The sequence below is a fragment of the Cyprinodon variegatus genome, unplaced genomic scaffold (assembly GCF_000732505.1).
Source record: "Cyprinodon variegatus isolate N-32 unplaced genomic scaffold, C_variegatus-1.0 Scaffold175, whole genome shotgun sequence".
Lineage (NCBI taxonomy): Eukaryota > Metazoa > Chordata > Actinopteri > Cyprinodontiformes > Cyprinodontidae > Cyprinodon > Cyprinodon variegatus.
This window is the reverse complement of record NW_015150628.1, coordinates 106,764-128,938: the sequence shown is the minus strand read 5'-3', so window position 1 is coordinate 128,938 and position 22,175 is coordinate 106,764. Positions and strand designations below refer to the sequence as shown.

Sequence of the window (22,175 nt, the reverse complement as noted above, 5' to 3'; positions counted from 1 at the left end):
CACGAGCCTGGAGAAACTCCCCCTCCCACCTCCTCTTGAAGATTTTTTGGGCGTCTACTCCCTCGCCTCCTCGAATCAGAGCTTTCTACTTCCTGTAGCTGTCGTCTCCATGGTAACACAGTAGCTAGATAAGGCGTACAGGGTGCAGGGATGTCAGAAGAGAAGGATGCAGCTTTTTTGAAGGGGGGGGATGCTGGTTTTCCTTTGGGATCTGGGAAACAGATTGGAAAAGTGTTCAGGAGGCTCCATCATAACATTACCACCCTGATCTTTCAGGGGGACGCATCCCTCCCTCCCTTTCTGCTCCAGAGTAAATGTTTCCACACAAAGGCTCCATTCAGGAGATGGGGGTGAGGGGGGGCTCTCTCTCACCTAAATGTGTGTGAGTGGGACAGCACATGGAGCCACCGCGGTCAGAAACCTGGGGGGAGGCCAGACCTGGAGCTGCGATTACGTTAGCAGTGAGAACAAAGAGAGAAAAGGCTGTGATTTGCACAGCTATGCAGGTTAAATATGAAGCCATTGTAGGAATATCTCAGCCGAACTGTCAGGCTGTGCTTTAAAAACGCAGCTGTGGCTTCATTTTCTGCAGAGCCTCTGACCTTAGCTGGAGTTTAGAGACATTTAACAGTGATTGGAAGGCAGGATCTGACAAGGAAGGAAGTGATGCACTTAATGCTGGATAATGTCAGAGCTAAAAGCTTCATCTCTGTCTGTTGGAAAGGATCAGCTGAGGGTCGCCATGGTGATATTAGCAGGAGTTTGCCTCCCAGATAGGACATTTATGAAACTGTTGTCTTACACTTTAGCACAAGTCTGTTTTCTTTATCTGATGGATGTAAAGGAACGGAAAATGTAAAAAGATGAAAATTGAATCTATTATCATTTGAGTCTCAATTTTTAGTTGCAATGTTTTAAAATAAGGGCAGAAGAGGTAAAAATGTAAATGTTTAACCATTTCTTTCCTCCATTTCAGACAGCCGCAGAACAGCTGAACTGTCACTTTAAGACCCAGCTGGGCTGTTTGCCTTCCATTTCAAAACTTTTAATGCAAAAAAAAATTATTTTTAGGGTAAAAGGACAAATTTTCCTTGCATCACATGTAGGAAAGTTAGGCATCCTTAGAGGTTCAAGAAAATCTGCCAACTTCTCAGATATTCTTTGATATTTAACCCAACATAAATGTGCACAAAAAACCCCCAAAAATAATATTTTCTCCCCAGGTCCAGCTGTCTGTCTGTGGCTGCTTCTCCACCAGTTTGAACATCTACAGACCTATTTTTGGTAAAAGAGCTCCAGCTCATATTTGCAGTCCTTTTTAATCCCAAACTTTGACTGGACCATTCTGATAATGTGCTTTAAACCATTTTAGCTCTGGTTGAAAGATTAGAGCCTCTATGCTAAAGGTTTGTACTGTAACTTTTCTCTTTTCGCATCATTCAAAATGCATCTAAACAGCCTTAGCATAGTGAAAAAATTTTAAGATATTCCTGTAAAGCATTGCAACTACTACGACTACTTTTTTACAATCATGACATTTATTGTAATGCATTTTAGCCTTTAAAATACAACTTGCGCATAATGTCTGACTGCATTATTTTTAAACATTAAATCAGATGTTGCAACATTTCCTCAGCATTAAAGTACACTTTTATTCTATTTAAATGTCCTTGATAGATATTTTTTACTTTTAATATTTTTTGGTACCTCTATTCATAACACTTAAGCAAAGCAAGAAGACCAGCCAGTCACTGTGCGTTTCAAATTCCAGTTTTTATTGGTTGCTGGATTTCAGGTGAACCAATGGCACAAGAGAGATTACTCCACAATATCTCAGAAAAATAGTACAAAATAATACAAAAACGGTTCCAGTTTTACAAAGCAAAGATGTGGACTTCCATTTTCTCTTTTTTTTTTTCTAATTTATTATCCTACTGCCAAAAATCAAAACTCAAGAGTAAGGCACAGTCATTACCACACCTTTACCCTCCCAACATCCAGTTTGCCAAAGGTTTTTCCACTCCATCAAGCCTTTTGTGGAAAACATCAGAAACTAAATTGGACCGACTGGATCCAACCATGCATCGTTTCACAGCTCTGCAGTGATTGGTCGTTTGAAGAGTTTCTGGAGGATTGTGAAAAATCTGGAGATGGATTTCTGTTGGCGAAGAGTGGAGGGAATCCCATGGATGCAGAAAGCTACAGGACTAAACCAACACAAATAAAAACAGATTTCAGTAACGGGATAATTCTGCTCTTTGATGTGGAGCGGAGATGTTAGGGATAGATCACCGTGAGCGATGAGGATGTCTGTAGCACCAGATTCCAGTTAAACAGTTAATCTATCCAGTATCAAAAGCTGGGTCAGCGTAAAGGCTCAGGTGAACGTTTGGTCGAGGAATTTAAAACAAAAATAAAGCAGCTTTCTAAGCCTCCGTTAAATTGTTTCACTACATTAATACTCTAAGCTTTACCATGATAATGTCTGTGCCTTGGACTTGGAGCAAGAAACCAATGCAACTGTGCAAGAGTGCAGCAAACATAAACATGTATCTGCACAGTTTTTAACCTTTTATACCATTTCTCTGGACTACAGCTCTCAGAGGTTTTCAATTTTCCTACAACCTGCTAAGATCTTCCCCCTCTGACCAACCATTAATAATACAGCTAGCGAGCGACACAGGCTTACATCTAAATATCATACATTTGAGATGAAAGGAGCAGGGCTTTATCCCATCAAACATCATCAATTATTTTACACTCAGCTCTTATAAACAAACAAACCCTGAATCTGGACTGATGGAGGCAGAGCACAAAGCTTCCCAAGATCCGTCTCCTCTAAAACAGACCTGGATCACTTGATCCCGGTTAAAGATGGAGGTCTGAGTTTGGAGCTCGGATCGAAGGGAAAAAAGGATCCACCGGTCCAGTTCAGACACCAGGAACACAACCAGGAGGTTCATATTGAGGGAAAGAGGGGCCGTTTAAACGTGGCATCTGCTCAAGGAGCGACAAGTCGTGCAGCGAGACAAATCCAAGCAGGAAAAGTGCACAGCCCTGTGGTAACTATGGCAACAGATACAGGTTGGGGCTGAATGGCAGATCGGACGGTGGAAAAAGAAAAAGGAAGGAAAGGGAGGGAGAGAGGAGCGTCTCCTTCCTTAGAGCGGTGCTGATCTCTCTGTGCAGTTTGTCGACATGTAAAGTCAAAAAGGACGAGATTTAATATGGGGGGAGGAGGGAAGGAGTAGATTTAGGGGGGTGGCGGCATCAGACTGCCTCCATCCCTTAGTACTCCCACATGGTGGCGGTTTCCAGGTCGTCGGCGTTGGCCTTCAGTACGCCGGCGTGGTCCCCGCGGAGGTACTTCCCATCGGCGGCATGGCGGACGGCCAGCTTGTTATAGTCGCAGAACTCGAAGAGGAAGTCGACGGGGGTGTCACTGCTGCTCACCACCGCCTGCTCGTTCCCAACCATCCAGTACTTTCCAGTCGAATCTGCAGGACGGCGATTAAGTAGAGAAAAAATGTCAGGTCTAATTGAATCAAATACAAACATCATAATCGGTCATTTCTGGAGCAAATCTGTCAAAAAAAGAGAAAAGAGGATTTTCATCCCAGACCTTGCAGACTGTAAGCCCCGTCTCTGAACTCCAGAGTGAAGTAGTCGTAGGAGGAGCGGTTGGAGTCCAGCGTGCCGGTCACCTTCCTGCAGCCGATGAAGCCATGCTCTCCACGCAGAACGATGATTGGACGGTTGATCAGCTTCATGATGAACTCCTCAGACTCTCCTGAAGGAAGAGCACATGCTCGTCACACAGTGTTATGTTTATTTATCCACTTCACCTGCAGCATAAAAAAAAAACCCTTAGGGGCAGATTAACAAACGCCGTAATCTGAGACCTGCAGCTGGAGAACCAGCAGCAACGACGCTTGAAATCCTCCCAACAACAAACTTTCTGGTTTCTGTGGGTGCGGCTGTTTGGATACTGCAGAGGAAAACAGCGAGCAAAACCTCATGAAACATCTGAGATTTCAAAAAGCTGAAGCCTTTCATGGTAGATCAGTGTTATAAAGAAAGGGTCTGTTAAAGAGCTCATATTTGATTATAAATAAAAAGCTTCCACCTTTCATTTAAACCTAGAAACTTTATCTGGAAATCTGAGTTATCCAACATCTTTGTTTAAGAGAGCGGTTCAAAAAGGCTGAAATTCCATCTTTTTCCTGATCAGTGAACACACCATGTAGACCCCTTCAGCCATTTTCTAGATGCGTTTAAGCACGAGGTCAGAGGAAATAAAGGAACTGCTCTGACCTCTGCTGACTTTTAGAAAATGGACCGACATGTCAGCCAGCTGATCTTTGGCTGATTCATTATAGCATATTTAGCAGCCATGCTTTAACACAGACGGCTCCTGATTTGCTGCTTCTCTTCATTGGCGACACGCTGGCACAGCTCAATGCTAAGGCAAATAACTTTTAAACTTTTAAGTTAACTTTAACTCAATGATAAATTTTGCTTTTAAGTGTTCCAAACGTTCAATTTTATGCTTTATTTGCTTAAAAAAGCAGATTTTTTCTTTTTTCTAACCTATGTTAAAGTAGTGGTGGCTCAGAAATGATTATGAATAAACTACAAGTCTTAAACTTAAGGATCATATCTTTGTAGAGCTTATTGTCCCTTAGTTGGGAGATTTTCCATCTACATTTTTTACCTAAACTATTTTTGTTTCAGGGACAGTAACTGTCTGCAACCTTTACAGATGCTCTCTAACCACTGCATGGCAATTCCAATCTTTGATTACTGGTAAATTAAATACGACTTTAAACTTAAGACTTAACTTTTGATTTGCAGCATCTCTTTAGCAGCGATTTGTTTTAAAGATGAATAGAACAAGAGCCTGTGACTCAAAAGGTTTGTTTTCCCGCATTTCACAAAGATTACAAGATTACCACTAAAATGGTTCTCTGAACCAACCTTACTTATTGTTTCCATATTCAACACTTTCTTTTTCCAGGTTTATGCAACTGAAAATAAGTTTCCCAGCCTTAAAAAAGGGTAGTTTTTATTTCACCTACTTTTTAATTTGATTTAATAATTTTGTTCTTTTTGATAATTGATACTTGTTCAACATTCGTTATCACGTCATTTGGATATTTTATGTAGAGGAACAGAAACAATATCAACCTAAAGAATCATTGCTAATCCAAAAAAACACAGCTGCACAAATCAGGTAGAATAAAAAAAAATCCACCTGAAAAGATAAAATGAAAAACCCATCTTGGGCGATCTTTATTGCATTTTATTCAGGCTGAGCAACGGTGAGAGAGAGCAAGACTGCAAACCCTCCTGGTTTTATTTTTAGTTCTTCTGATGATTTGAATATCTCAGAGTGAAGATACGGCAAAACATTCTGCAGGAAACAGATTGATTTAGTTATGCTAGGTGTGCTGATCACCAGTATTAAAAGCTAAAGACTATTTAAAGCTATTGGAAAGTTGATATTTTAAATTGCAAATCTAATTTAAAGTTGTGTGACCACTCTGCTTTCTCAACAACTGCTCACTGCAGAAAGGCTGGAAATATTTTTGAATGAAGTTCATTATTGTTTGAAACATTTGAGCAGCTTTTTCTTAATCATTATTTATTTATTTTACTTTTTTAATCGTTTATTTAGTGATTTAAAATGTAAAGTTTTGCAATCATACCAATAAGCATTAAAGCTGGAATCTGCTCCTCCTATAACGTCAAAAATGTATTTACTTTTTGACATATTTAATTAACAGAACAAATTAAATGCATAAAAAACTCCTATTTATATTGATTTTTTCCCACAGATCAAAGAAGACTATATTAAAAATATTCAGTTTTTTTAACAACACTTTCATGGTTTGGGCTTTATAAGGTTAAAATCCAGATCATCAGGGTTAAAGCTTTAATATGACCCTGATTTCTCCTGTTTGCTTAACACAGAAAATAAAAAACAGAAGTGAAGCTAAAATGAAATTGACTGTTTTAGAAGTTCTTCTGATCCACATCTTAGCCTCCATCAGCAGGCTCTCAATGGAAAGAAGAACAAAAACAAGACTTTAAATAAATTATACTTTTAGTTTTTATGATTTTTCAGCTTTTTTTTTTTTATCCAACACAGCAAAGTGGGATTCTGTGTACGCAGAACATTTCAGGTTCCTGGTTCTAATTTCCATAATTAAAGACAGAAAACAACAAACTAAATCTCCCAGAGCTGAAAAACAGCAACGTTTAGCTGCTCCTTTCAGAAACGCTGACAAACAACTGGAGCATCCAGACATGATTTCATTACTTTAACTCCTCTGACCCCCAGTGTGTCAGCGCTCTGCTATAAATCAGTTATCTCCTCGGCTCTGTCAGCGCAGCAGATCAACACCTCCCACCAACCTGCAGAGTCCATGGTGGCGGCAAGCTGGCCGTTTTTCTTGGCAGCCACGTATTTCCCGTTGGCTGCGCGGAGAGTCAGCCGCTTCCCACGCCACTCAATGTCAAAGTAGCAGTTGGTGGACCTGCAGGGAAAAAGATATATATTTTAGCTGGTAGATCAGTTTGAGGCGACTGCATGGAGTGGATAAGGTCATCGACTGCTTCTAGATCATAAAGCTGTTCCACTCGCTCGGTTCAAACCGTCTCACCGATGTTAAGATTTAAGGTCACTTTAGGGAAAGAAAACTGCTTTTCTTTGGCTCAAATAAAACAATAAGAGAATCTTCACTTATAAGTTTTATCTCAGTGAATAAAATGCAGTGTAACATGGAGGCAGTGGCGTCTCCATCAGAGGCCTTCAGGTCCTATGCATTGCTGGGTCCATAGTTTCTCCTTTATTCTAGAGATCAGAGCTCTGCAGCCTGCAACTCCAGGACAGCAAGGGGCTCTAAGAACTTTAAAAATGGCTCTTACATTCAGAGAAAAGAAAATAAAGTTAAAAATCTTAAATATAAAAAATAGATATAACAAACCCATGTTTTAAACATAGAATATCTGAAAGTAAAATTAGCTAAGAGCATCTTACTGATACTTTTTTGATCCATTTTGTTATGGTGAAAAAAAATTTAATTTTACACAACTGAGATTAAAATTTTCTTTTTTTCAAACTCTTAAAAAAAGAAATAAAATGATGGTTCTATATGAATGAAAAAAGATTTCCTGCACTAGATAGTTTATTAATATTTTTTTTATATTTATATATATATATATATATATATATATATATATATATATATATATATATATATATATATATATATATATATATATATATATATATTTTTTTTTTTAAAGGGCATCCAACAGTTACAGCTCTAAAATGTTACTATGCTGGACTAAAACTCAAAAATGTACACCAAGAGTTGTTGATAAGGAGATATGCAGGAAATTATAAGATCTTCCCCCTTTTTCTTTGTGCAAATTGTGTAAAACCTCTTATTTTCTGTTTTTTGACTTTTGGTGTTGGTAATACATGATTGAAATGAAAACTATGAAATCTGTAGAGTTCAGCTCATGTCAGTCGACCACAGTGACAGTAAACCAGTTGGGTAGTGTGGAGAGGCGCTGGTAAATAAGGACCTATAGAAAGATCGACAGCAGAATGCAGCGCAGACCTCCAGCAAACCGAGTAAACCACCAGCTGCAGATGTTACCACACATCAAACCATCACTGACAATCCTCTTCCTACAGACTCGCGACCTCCAACCATCAACTAAAGGAAGAAGCTCCTCATATTCTCTCTGAGTCAGTGGTTTAAACAATGTCCCAGCTGTCCCATGTTCTGAATACTGGGCTGTGGTTCTGGTGAATCTCCATCTACAGGTAAGGTCACATTATGAAACTCCCGCTCCAGATAACAATCAAAAGGGATTTTCCTCTCAATCTCTTTCAGGCTGCAGAAATTTACTTTGTACAGCCTTTCCTGCATTTTCTCCTTCCACTCAACTTTCCATTAATATGCTGGGCTGCAGCAACTTTTGTGGTTTACCCTCCAGGTGCTGTTTACCCAAAAATATTCTGTAGCTTTTAACCATCAAAATGAATGAAACTTTTAAGGCTCTCATTACTTTATAAACAATCATCAAAAGAAGCAAAAAATGCTTAAACTATCTCCTCTGTGTGAAATCAATGTCCATGAACCAAATCAACTAAATCTAAACTTACAGAAAAGCAGCTTTACAGACGTTTGACCCCAGAGGATATCACACACATCGGAGAAAACCGTTTGATCTGAGAACAGATTGGTCAAACGATCCTTTAGTAGGCCTCCATTTAACTGTGTGGAAATCCTTCCATTTGGAAACTCTGATTTTCTCTCCATTTTCAAGAAGCTGATAAACATTTGGAGTGTTTTCTTAACCCCCCATCTGGTTCGCTTGGAGATCAGATTCCTGTGGTCCTGTTGGCAGGAGTCATTTGAGCCAAATCTCAGGAATGTAAGTGAGGAATGTGGGGAAGTTTCTGCAGAGGAATCAGAACAGTAACCCCCCGTCCATTATCATCAAGATGCATAAGGAAACATCTGCAGCTTCAGTTTTTTTTCCTTCTTCCCTCTTTTGCGTTCAGATGACAATAGAGTTTATTTTGCAACAGGAGGAATCCAGTTTTTCCCCTCTTTAAAAAATAAATAAAAATAGAGCTCAAATGGTCAAAAAGAGGATCTCATATTTGAAATGATTCTCCTTTGTGTCATTTAGGGTGAAGGGTCCTTATCCAGGATCATGAGCCTCAGAGGGGAAATCTGTAAACCTGGATCAGAGGTCAGAGGTTAACAGCCTGCTTGGAAAGAACTACTGCACATAAAATACCCCCCCCCAACCAGACACACACTTCATCTCCAACAATGTGGCACTACCAGGACATGAGGTCAGTCACTCTTAACCTCCCACTCTCTGAAAACCCAAACACACACAGACCGACCGCCATGGCAGGGCTCGTGTTACGAGGAAACGCCAACTGCAGTGAGGGACCAGATTTCCTGTTGCAGCCCATCCTGACGAACTGGAACAGGTGTGTTCATGCCGAGTGGGATTCTTACTTGCTAGAGGCGGTACACTGCAGGCCTCCATTAGCGGTCAGAGTCCAGTACTTCCCCGCGGCGGTCCGAAACGCACACTTCCGGTTTTCACGGCAGATCTCCACCTGGAACACCTCCTGGTCGCTTTCTTCATCCTGATTGGCCGACAGGTCCATGCCTAGATGGTAGAGAGTCGATAGAGAGAGGTTAATGAGATGGTCACACACATCCTGTGGTCAGGATCAGAAGAGACTAAATGAGCATCAGGCGGCTCAGATTAGAGGGATTTGACACAGCTGCACACGAGGCCACATCTGTCGGAGCTCCATGAGCTTCAAAGGATCAGCCGTCAGGATGGAGCAGCGTCACCGAGAGCTCCCATAGAGACAGATGTGAGCGTTCTACAGAGATACAGCTTTTATAAATTAAAACCAATTTAAACCCATTTTTAGGTTGGTTCCAGGTAACAATCAGGAACTGACAACTTTTCCCCCAAATCAGCTAATTCCAACAGAAGCAGTAATGAGGCCGAGAAAGAACTGCTACAAACACAAAACACTCTTCAGTGTTGAGGTCGTTACTGTGGGAAGGAAGTTTCAAAGAAACCCGTTTTTGACCCGATATCTCCCCTTCTGACATTCTTAGACTCCCTGATTACCATGATGGCTCCAATGATGAACCGCTGAGATAATGCGTTTGTCAAGATCCCAAACTTTTCAGCTTCTGACCCACATTTCTACAATATTACTATCCAAAAGTATATTAATATTATAAGGAGCATTAGCAGAAAAGGTATTTGGTTTTGTCCTTTAAGTGATGGTTTTGTAACTAAGCATTTTACCATTAAAATTAACTTAATTGATCTCACAATGGAGAAATTAACTCTCTGCATTTAACCCGTCCCTTTGGGGGAGCAGTGGGCTGCCATCATGGGACGCCCAGGGAGAAATTAAATAGTTAAGGGTCTTTGCTCAGACAGCCAGAGAGGCAGTCTGTGGGAATGGATTTCAAACTCACAACCTCAGGATTCCAAGCCGTATGCCCTAACCACCAGGGCGCCACTCGCCTAAAGAGTTTATAGTTTAGTTTAATTTCTGTAGCGGATCTAAAGACCTCCAATTGGTTGATAAAGGACTCCAAATGACATCATAACCTGGAAATCCAACACATTGGATTGTCTTGTCTGTTCCCCAAGACAAAACAACGACCCAAACGAGTTTTATGCCTCATTGTTGAATGAAAAAGCAATCAGAAAACAATTGGGGTGTTGGTTGATCGCCGTCAGTCATCAGTATTTACTATATCCTGCTGTTTGATTGAGAGGTTTTACGATATTTCCTGTCCAACATCGAAATGTAAACAAAAAAAAAACTAAAGCCATCGTTTATACGATTCTTCTTTTAATCGTTGCATGTTTTGTAAATCAACCAGCAATTAGAAAATCCTGCCATGTGAACCAGATATTAGTAAGGAAGTCATTTACCATGGTGACATGTGAGCAGGCTGTGTTTGACTGCACAAGTCGGCCAATCAGAATGAAAAAATGCAATTATAAAAATCAAACAGGCCTCACTCTGGCTTCTAAGAGCAACAAAGTGGTGAATAAATATGATTCAGCTGATGGATGAACAGACACTTCATCCAACACAATGTGGTCTTTTGTCCGCGCCGAGGTGATGGCGAGGCGGGACCTATAGCCAGAGGGCTCCCAGAGAGACCGTTTGGGAACTCTAAATGTGTGCTGAGCAAACCAAACACGGAGAAAGAAAGAGATGTTTGAGGAAAAGGACAAATGGAGTCATGGTTTCACACATGACCCCCCCCCCATTCACCCCAGCTGTTGCCCCTCTACAGCCCTCACAGAGCCTCTGCTCGGGTCAGGGAACGCACGGAGAGAGTTATATTCCAAGAAACCTTATGGAAGGATTTAACGCGAATTTCTGCAGAAACGAACTGGTGCACAACCAAATATTTCAAAACAAACAGATGACTGAGGGGAGCAGGGATCAGAATGGAAACCACGTGGCATTAAGGAGGAGCGCATAAAGAGGATGAAATCTGAGTTTATCTGCTGCAGACAGAGGAGACAACTGCTCTGTTGGACGATCAGTAAACTCAACCAGCTTAATAGTGTCCAGCTTCAAAGCAGGAACGGAAGCAGATCTTAAACATATCGTTTAATCAGGAGTCAGCGTTCATCAGCTGTGAATGGCAGAAAACCCCACAGTTACCAAAGACAGATGCACAGTTACCAGTTATTGGAACCTTTTGCTGCCATGTAAAAATATAAACTTCTACCAGAAACCTGGATAATTAGAGAATTTCATTTGTTTAAATGGAGCATATAACCCAGCCAGAAGTCTGAACGTTCAGGGAAAGCATCCAGGGTTAAAGTTACAGCTCTAATAAATGAGGAATAACTTTTCGGTTGCAGGTTGTTTTGAAAAGCCTCGACAGTATCCTGCTCATTTTTCATGCAAGTGTAACATGAAACGGACGACTAGAGTTTGCATGATGCACCTTTACCTTGATTTGCAGCAAATGAATCATTTGAATAATGTCAAGAGACCTTTCAGCTGTCCTCCCTCTCAGTTTGCCCAGATATTTGAAGAAAAAGCTCCCATTTCAGCAGTGGAAATAAAGCAGAGGAGGACGTTTCATGTTTGAGATGAAACTGGTTCCAATGTTTTCCCTAAAGCATAGAAAATAATATTTTTAAAAGGACACGATGGAGACAAAACACCCCCAAGGCCTGAAAGAGGGAGGGAGGGGGGGATTCTGCCTGCAGCTACAGAACAGATTTAGCTCTACTGATCAGTTTGTGAAGCTCTCAGGGATAAACAGGGGGTGAGGGGTAGATCATGGACAAACTGCATGTCCTTCTCTACTAAAAGTGGTGACCACAGGGGTAGGAAGGTCCTTCAGACGCACAAACAACCCTCCATCTTTGCATCCTCCCCGCCCACCGCATTCAGCCTTGCGGCGGCCAGCTCAGCGGGTCCTCCTCGTTTCCAGAGAGTCTTCACAAGAGGCCTGCTGTGAACGCACGCGATTGCATCAAGGCCGATTGTGTGCCTGTTTGTGTGTGCGTCTATTGTTCTGCAGGCCGGAGCGAGGAGGCGACCAGCTGGAACACAAACAGGGAGCCAGATCAGCAGCCATTATTCTGATCCCAGCAGACAGAACAAGGAGCCAAGGGTCTGACAACAAAGACAGATGTGACTGCATTATGTGTTGGTGGGAGTTGATTCGGGTTCCAGTGTTCAAGTTTGGATCAGGGACACGATCTGCAGGCTGAAGGTCCAGCCTATAATGAAGCAGAAACCCCCTAAGAAGAGGAGGAGGAGAGGCTTCTCTGTGGTTGATGATGCAAAGCTGGGTTGGTAGGCTCTTTAAAAAAAATAAAGCAACACTGAAACATACCGAGCCTCTATAAACACACTTTTACATATCAGCTCACCAACGCTTCACTTCACTGTAAAAGCATGATTGCAACACTCTCCAATTTCATGCAGAGGACTGAAGGCACCGCGCCACAGACGGAGGCCACAAATCATCGCCCTTCATCCTGCATAGATTAGCGCAGCAGACAAGGTCGAATATGTGCGACTCGTGTCTCATTTCCTGTCAGCTGGAGGTGAAGGATGCAGAAAGGGTGTCGGGGTTGAGTCACGGCCAGACGCAACAGCTTCAGTCTGCAGCCTCTACCCTGCACAAGAAAACTTGATAAGGAGTCTAAAACTAACAAAATGAATATTTAAAGGCCCCTCAGGTCCTACTAATTATCATAGATAAAAGGTTCCAAACTGTAACGCTGTTTTTTTCCCCACTTAAAAGGAAAAGGAGGATCATGGCTGGCATTTGTGGATATTTCTTCGTTTGTAGAAATGGAGCAGATTCATTATTTTTATTTCAGTGCCTAAATTCAATCTAAACTGGAAGTTTAGGACAAGGCACTGGTCTTTTAGAAAACGTTTTATATATGGTCATTAATGCAGCCTCTCTATAAAGCAGCGGACTGCAGGTTGGCTATCAAACCACTTTTACAACCAGCTAACTCATAAAAATAGGTTTGTTTCCCAATATATACATTTCAACTTTAAATATTTGGTTAATTTTTTCCTCTTTCTCAAAGTATCAAACAATAGAATCCGATAACGGCTTTATTCCCATCTTGAAATATCCCCTTTAACCATAAACGATCCCTTTTCCATTAATTCTTTTAAGATAATCTGCTTTATATTTTCTGTATTTCCTGGCTTTATTCTAGCTGGTAGAACTACTGCCTCCTTTCTTCATAACAAACCTCGTAAAATCAATTTCGCAGTCAGACTGGAGGTTAGTCACATGAGGCAGCTGGGAAACAAAACCCTAGTGCCACAAGACCAAACGCTCCAGGGCATTTCACTGTAACCCATACAAACCAAACAAAAACTAAAATAAAACTTGCTTCCATTTACAAAGAACAGTCGGTGGTCGCAGAAGAGGATGAGATGTAATGGGCTTCCAGACGTCTTCAGGCCTCAGCTAACAAGTCGAAAGAGCCGAGCGGAGCAGCTTTAAGAGCCACTAAGCTCCAGGCTAAAGGACTGATAATAGCGGTCCTGACCACATGAGGGTCGTTAAATTGTCTCTCTGGGAATTTGCGACCGCTGATGAGAAAAGTGGATGTTATTAACCGGAAACAGGCAAGAGCACAACGTATGCTGCAACGCCTGCATTAAAACGACTAATTTTCCAATTAGTGCAGGGCAATTTTCTCATTGCCTCTGGAAAAAATGACCAACTTTAACATTATACCTTCAGCCTGATAGAAAACCGTAATATAAAGTACTTTGATTTTTATATTGCCAAAAAATGGGGTCTTGTTTGGTTTAAATAAAACTAGCTTGAATCAACGGGATCAATGCTACTACTATATAAAAGGTACAGATGAGCCACATTTAAAAGGCATTTTAAATTAAACTCTTTACCTTGACATCACAGAGCTTATCTGCTTCTTCCAATGCAGACTGCAAGAGAGCGAGAGAGAGCAACACTTTGCAGAGAACACTATGGGTGCGTTCGATTTATGAGATGTGTCCTCCGAAGGCCAGATTCATTGGCCGAGGTCTGGTCGGATTCCAAGACTCCTGGTTATGCGCCCTTCAAATACGTCCTTTTTGCTCGATTTGAAGGATGGGTTCGATGTATCCAATCTATACCTGGTTATCCCGTTATTCATTGCAAGACCAAGCAAGCCGCCTGCTCCGTGATCAGAGGAAAGCTTACTTGGTGCCAAACAATAGTGAGTATTGGAAGTTCAGTTTAATATAATACAGGTATGTGAATAGTTCTGTCTGAAATGAATGAAAATAGTTTTAACGGTTATTAAGTCAGAAATGTGGCGGGTAATGTTTGGTTTATTGAAACGTGTTATTTAACAGCAACGTGTTATTTGACTGACTACGGTTTCTATTATAACATTTGCTTTTATTTGTTCGCTGTATTCTCACGAGTGTAGTCTTTGTTTAGTTTAAATTAAAATTTAAAAAGAAACTGTTTTGAAGAGTTTGGTATTCATTCTTTTCCTGCTTCGTTTCTCAAATTCGCCGAAGACAGGACCCGTTTGATTCTCAGCCAGACTCTTCCAGTATCCTTATTTTCACGGACTTCGAAGGATCCAGTCCAGGCAGACCAGTCCTTGGAAGACACAGCCCATGAAATCACACGCATCCCGTGTCCTTCTCCTTGAACCCCAGTCAGCCTCAGCAGATGCCCGCTCACACCAAGCCTGGTTCTGCTGGAGGTTTCTACCTGTTAAAAGGGAGTTTTTCCTCTCCACTGTCACTACAAGCATGCTTGGTGTGAGCGATTGCATTCAAGTCAATGCAATTAACTGGTTTTCCTTAGAAAACGTTTAATATGTTCAACTGTATGATCTGGTTGAACTGTAAAGTGCCTTGATATGACATGTTCTGTAAATTGGTGCTATATAAATAAGCTGAATAGAATAGAACAGGATAGCATAAGAGAGGAAAAAAAGCAACGTTGCTCAATTTCGTCATTTTGAGCCCTCAGTCTCCGTCATGGAAGACGTAAGGCTTGGGTCAACCGAGGTGAGAAGTTACATTATGAAAGTGCAGGTTTTCCAATACGAGCCAAGCTTAACTACCAATATAAGACTCTGAAGTCAGCTTTGATTGGAGACACACCCTCAGCAGCCTGACACACTGGAGCCAAGCAGAAGTCCAACCTATAATAAAGCAGAAGTCAGAGGAGGAGAGGCTCCTTTATGATTGATGGCCTGCTCCATACAAACAGACCAACCTGAGCCTCTATAAACACATTACTGCATATTGGTTTGTTCTCTTAGTTTTACCAATGGAAACAAATGCATCATTTTTATTCCTTCTCCATGAGGACTGAAAGGGCTCTAATAATTTAACCTGTTTTAAGAAGAATCCTGTTTTTACAGACTTTGCTCTCAGTGTGACAGCTCCATTGCTTCCAATTCAAATTATTAATGAATTCTTATAACCAGAGGAAAATGTATATTTTGATGCCATTTTAATACATATTTTATAGCTTCATACAGATTCCATCCAATAGAAAATATCCAACTGAAAAAAATGACCCTTGATTGATGAAGATCCAAATGCATGTAGATTAAACTAAAAGAGACCAAACACAAAATCCCTACTTTTTGCAGGACAAAAACAGATTCTGGATTGACCCAGTTGAGCTGGCCCTAATGTCTAAAACCTCCCACTGCTAATGAAACCCAGCAGACTCCAAACCGCCATCTTGGCTCAGTTTGGAGTCAGTAGGGCGAACAGCCAACGCAGAGTTTGACTGAGCTGCTGCATGTTAGCTGAACATCTGGAGCCGGTTTTATTCCTCTCAGCATTTAATCCTCATCCCTAACATCCAGTTGTTGGAGGGAAGAGTGCGATATTCCTGTAGGGATTCACATATCCTGTTTAGAATGTGCAAAAATCAATACAGGTCAATGGGGTTAATTACCCTTAGGGAGAAAAGCTTAGTGCTAACAGAAAGATGACACCTTTTCTAAGATTGGAAATCAGGGTTTTACCCTCACAAGGAAAAAATAACATTATGGATCACACCAACCAGTATGCAAAAAACACGACTTTTTAAATAGTAGTCATAGAGAAAAAATAATGAGGTGGCTAATTTAGGTTTCTGTTCACACTATGCCAGGTAAAAAAGAAAAATACAAAACAACCCTTAAAACATCTGATGTCATTTTTATTAGCAGAAAATGACTATTAGAACAAATTCAAAAAAAAAAAAAAAGCCACATTAGCCAATGGTTAAAGCTGCGATTTGTTAAATGAGGTCATGCATGATCAAATGAAAGATCATTTGCAATCAGGTCCATGGAAGTTCCTAAAATGGTATTTCCTAATTTCAATCCCTCCTTGTAATGTAGAAGATGTTCAAGAACTTTAATGTAATGGATTACTTTTTCTCCTTAGGTCTCCTAAAGTGTCTCAGGGAAACTTCTCTTAGCCACAATCCTGGATAAGACCATATTTAGCCTCAGTAAAGTGGAAGTTTCCAAACATCTCGGAGCACAGTGGCAAAGAGCAGCATCTTAATGGTCTAATAATTGTCTCAATTATCAGATGTTCTTTCCTACGGTCCTAAATGTAAACATCCACTTAAACTGGGGCTGTGCTCATCTGTAAAATGCGATATAAACTGAGCTTCAAGATTAAAAACACTCCAGGTTGGTCAACAGCGGCCTATGTGGGGAAAACATGGCCACCGTTTGAACCTGGGATGTTGTAGACATGCTTCCCTTCCAAAGGTTGTGGGGAACCTTTGAGGACAGTCATTAATAAAATGCAAACACTGAAAAAGGGGGAAGTCATAAGATAATAGCAAAGTCAACATAAAATTACCAAGAACCTTTGCAAATGTAGATGGGATGTAAAGAGTAGCAATTAATAGACCCTTCTAGCTCTTTTCCAACTTGTGAAACGTTATGGATGAAAATTAAGTGCTGTCTTGTTGGGAAAACCAGCTTCTATAATAACTTTAAAGAATTGATGCAAATTATTTTGACCATTCTCTTCATTCCCAGCCAATAGATGCCTAAACCCCTGAATAAATGTACTTCCACTCATAAAGACTGGGGTTTCTCTAAAGTTTTTAGTGGGGTATCCCTTTTATTTGACATTTCAAAAAGGGCGTTTCCATCCATTTACCAGGGGCGCCACAATTGCTATTTGCCAAAGTCAATCCCTCTGGGGCATCAACTTTAAACCACTTTGCCAAAACACACCATTCAAATAGACTTGGACATAATTTATCTGCAATTTTGCATTGTAGTATCCCTTCAAGATGAGGTTTAACAGCCAACTATGGGATGTTCTAAATCAGGTTTGCAGCCAAGGGAGGCACCATTTCTGAGGACAGGATGGCATACGCTGCAATTAGATCTAGATGAATACAACAAAAACAGCGTACACCCAGAGAGCACTGAAGATGTGCAGCCTTTGATCTGAACCCTCTCTTCCGTTAGCACGCCTCCATTTTGTGCCGGAGACAACAGGCCACGTCAGAAAGAGCTGTGGCCGCTGCTGGAAACAAAAGCTGAGAAATATACTTGACATGTAAACAAAGTAGATGGAAAGAGCGAGCCACTCCCAGCGTGAGGGAGACTTGGCAGCAGAAAATTAAAAATGATGGATCAGATCATGGTTTCCAAAGCCACTGAGACCACATGGTAGCTCCTCTGACTGTACAGCAGCTACATCCCAGAGCATTCACACATTCCTGCCACTCATTACATTCAGCAGCAAGCAACTGCTTTCAGGCAATTCCCCCGTATCCGTCTCATTTCCACTGATGTAATCAATGAGCTGAATCTAATTTGCTCTGATCGTGCATTTAAATCGATCTATTTAGATGTTCCAGAGTCAAATCTAAGCTCCCAAAGAAGAGCCACAGCTCAGCATGAGGGATGGTAACAATGCAGACTGGAGACAACAAGCCGGTCTGAAGGCTGGGGGAGCAGGGAGGAGTTGGGGGAGGAGAGAAGACGAGAATGGAAGAGGTTCAAAAAGGAGGTACAAATTTCAAGATGGGAAAAAGTTACGTGCTGAGTAAGGAAGAAGGTGGAGGAATAATCTTGTGTCTGTGTCACATTAAACAGCTGAAACCCAGACACAAAGCTACATCTGGTGTGAAAATAAGCCTCAGTGTGAGTATTTAAAGTGTTCTGTGGTGATCTGAGTGTTGGTGCCATCAGGTACATCTTATTAGATGTGACGGACCCTGAATGGATCTTAAACCAACATTGTTCCTGATGCCATCTTGGACCAAAACACCAGGTCCTTACAGAAAAACTTTATTTTTATTTAGAGCAAGTCACTCTGGATCAGCTCACTCTGGGCCACTGAGGCAGCCGTTATCCAATTTAATGATAAAACTGACAATATTAACCATCAGTCACATTTTTAACCAATCAGCAGATCAATCCAAGTCCTAAAAACTAACAACCTCCAATCTATTCAGTCACAAATGCATCAACCACCTTGATGTACTTTGTAAGTTTGACATCACCAAGCTCCAGTGTTTGGCTCAAAGTCCCAATCGCCATTAAAGAGGTACCCAATGCACAGTTCTAATGCATAAAAGCCCCTGTTAAATTTAGAAGCAGCAATTCAGACCTCAAAGAATACAGGATATCTGACAGGAAAACCTCAACCGGTGCAACCCACGACAAAACCACCCATCAATTCAGATCTGAAGTGTCCAGTTTTCACCTTTCCAATCATATTGTCAAGTTCAACCCTTGTGTACCTTCATAGATCCCCAGATAACCAAACAGCCAAACCCTGGAATGATCTGATTTCTGATTGGCAGACCAAATGCAATCTTTAAATACATCTTAACTAAACTCTAGAAACAACCCAAAGAAAGTACTTAAAAGTAAAAAGCACAAAACTTCTGTACGTTTTTCTTTTTATGTAAAAATCTATACATCTTAGTCTGTTCTTGCTCTTCTGTACCTTTAATAGAAGCAAAGTCGGACAACCTTTAGCTAAAAATGTCAATTTTAAGGATGTTTTTGAAGTTTTTTGTCCTCTTTAAAAGACTGCAGGTCCTCGCTGCTGGAATCGAATGCAAGGAGTGGATCTAGAGATGCATCAAACCCTGACTGGGATATCAAACACTGAAAGAAAGCAGAATGCTGAAATAAAAAAAGGAACCCTCAACCCAGTTATTCATCTCTAGGTGCAGCATTTGCTGTGGTGCTTTGAGTTTAACTACAATGGAGAGGAGCATGATTTGGATGCAGACTTGCATTTAAATTTTCAATGTTGGTCCATTTTAGAACAGAAACTAAAGAAAAACCAGAACCACTCACCCATCTTGCACTTATTTGATCATTTTTAGCCATTGACTGAACACACTTCTCCATAATAAGGATTTTATTCCTAACATCTATTGCTTTAACCCATGAAGCATTTGCACTGAGCCTTGCATGTGTTGGTGGGTTCAGGCCATTGTTCAGAGGGCAATAACACAGAGGCCACTGTAGTGTGTGATTGGACCATATCCTGCATGGATCATTTAGGATGTGCAGTAAGCAGGGGGGGGGGTCACATTCCAACACACTCACACACCCAGAGAACCTGCACTGGTCTGCACCACCTCACCCACCTTGCCTGGTGGAGACGTTCCGCTCGTTTCCCGCGGTGAGGACAACCTGAGGGTGGCTCTGCTCCAGCACGAACAGCTCATCCTTCCCCACCCGCGCGCTCTTGCCGGACTTCATGGTGCCTGAGGGCCCGGATGGAGCCAGGTACCTGCCGCTGCAGTCCCTGAAGGCCACCTTCCCGGAGCGGAACTCCAGCGTGTATCCTGTGCTCTTATCCGTGGTGGCCACCAGCGCGCCGTCGTTCCTCAGGAAGCGGTTGTCGGAGGTCTGCAGGTGGTACCGCTGCTCCCGGAACACCAGCGTGATCATGGAGTCCACCCCCCACGGCACGTCCCGGTCGATGGCGATCTCATCCACCTTGTCGCTCAGGTGCGCGTAGCGCTTGCGCGTCACGCTGAAGATGTTGACCTGCGGGTGCATGGCGATGTGCACGCTCCATTTCTCCGCCACCGACACCGTCTGGGCGAAGCAGATGATCCGGTCCTCGGTTCCGCCCAGGTACCGGCCGAACTGTTCGGACTGCAGGGACCAGCGGCCGTCATCGTGGGCGGTGATGACGAAGCGGCACTCCGGACCGGGGCTCTCGCTGTCTCCGGTCACGTTCCCGTCCTTGTCCGCAGCGATGTACCGACCCAGATGGGACTTGAGGAAGAAGACGTTGGCGCTGGAGTCATCCCCGCTCTGCTCCAGGGTCCAGATCTGCTTCTTCTTCATGCTCGTGGCCGACGCGTTAATTTTGAAGCCGAAGGTCTCCGCGGTGAGATACTTGTTCCCGCAGTTGATGAGACCGAACTGGATCTGCAGCATGTCGCTGGTTCCGTTAGTCGAACCGTTGGCTGTCATGGTCGGGGCTTCGGTTCTGATTTGGGATGGGGGGGCTGCGGGAGGGGGGGAGAAAGCTTCTGAGATTGGGCCGAAAGGGTGGGATGCTCTGCTGCCTCGCGTGCTTCTTTGTTTGGGGGGAGCGTGAGTGTGTGAGCGCGCGCCGGCCGGTTCTTCTGTGATCTGCTCAGCAGCGCGAGCCCGACGCCACAGCTGCAGCCTATATATCCATCAGTGACGTAGAGCTGCAAACCACGCCTTTCCCCGAGCATCCTAAAAAAATCTGGGAACAGAAGAGATGGAGGTTGAGGTTCTGTTGGTTCCAAGGCCGGTTCCGAGGTCCAGTGTCCTCTAACCAGGATCAGACCCCCATCTCTTTAGCACCATGTCTAAAACTTTACATTTTATTTGTGCAATTTAATTTAAAGTCATCAAACCTTAAATAAAAATCAGCATGTTTTATAAAACTTTTAATTCAGCTTCTTAAGGTTCTAAAATATGTAGTCCAGTCAGGACTTTTTTAAAATAACATGATGATGATGTAAACCACAAAATATCACCAGGATGCCCGCAGAGGGCTGCATCCATGCAGGGGGAAAGTTAAGTGGAGGGAAAAAAGATTGAGGAAAAATGAAGAGGGTGAGCTACTTGGAGGGATTCTGAATTAAATCAAAATCAAAAGTTTACAGAAGTGGAACAAAATTTGATACAGAGTCAGGAGAATGAACTGCAATTCAGCAAAAAAAAAAAAAAAAAGATTATGAATGTTTCAAATGTTCCTCTTTGTTATTAACGTTTTTTTTTATGCAAACATTATTCATACATACATTTTAACAAATTTATATCTAAAAACTTATTTTAGTAATTGAGCTCAAAAGATAAAAAATGAAAATGCTGCAATTTTGAAAAAAAAAATGTTTTTCGATATTTTTTTTATGGGATTTGATGAGTAGATTTTTTCAGTCGTATTGAAATGTCTTATATTTTGCAAAACTGCAATGGAAACACTCTTTTTCGCATCACATGATCTGCAGCTGGACCTTACTGCTGGGGGATGATGGTGCCCACTGGATTAGAGGCTGACATATGTCTTATGGATTTACTGTACATCTGCCCCTGCCATGTTGTTTTCAGAGTTTTGGTGTAAACAAACATTTACTTGGGGATTGTCGGCCTAGTGGTTAGAGCATAGAGCTTGGAATCATGAGGTTCTGAGTTCCAGCCCCACTCCCACAGACTGCCCCTCTGGGTATCTGAGCAAGACCTTAACACCGCACTGCTCCCCGGGCGCTGCACAAAGGCAGCCCACTGCTCCCCAAGGGGAGGGGTTAAATTAAGTACATTTCTACAATGTGATATCAATAAAGTTCAACTTATCTAATTATTTGTATTTAGTATTTAATGGGAAATCCATAATTGGGAAACTTTACTTTTTCAAATTTAGCAGAATGTCTACATAGTTTTGCTCACCTTTTGCGTTGGAAACACAGCTAGTGTTAAAGATCTATTTGATCAGTTTCCGTATCCAGATATGTTAACAGAAAAATAAGTGGAAGGAAAAAGCATGTTAGAAAAACCTGCAACTGTAACCAGGGTTGTGCAGCTAAGCCAAATCATTTGAAGGTTGCAAGAAGGTTGCG

The 22,175-nt window shown here is 41.8% G+C and overlaps 1 protein-coding gene across 1 annotated transcript; it reads right to left on the bottom strand.

Moving 5' to 3' along the window:
• Window positions 1-1,759: 1,759 nt before the first annotated feature.
• On the bottom strand, window positions 1,760-20,731 carry fscn1 (fascin actin-bundling protein 1). The gene is made up of 5 exons (XM_015378609.1): window positions 19,716-20,731; window positions 9,057-9,213; window positions 6,418-6,539; window positions 3,623-3,790; window positions 1,760-3,497 (listed from the first exon to the last, which is right to left on the bottom strand). Exons 1-5 carry the CDS (start codon window positions 20,554-20,556, stop codon window positions 3,289-3,291), a joined length of 1,497 nt encoding a protein of 498 aa, XP_015234095.1. The 5' UTR covers window positions 20,557-20,731; the 3' UTR covers window positions 1,760-3,288.
• Window positions 20,732-22,175: the final 1,444 nt, after the last annotated feature.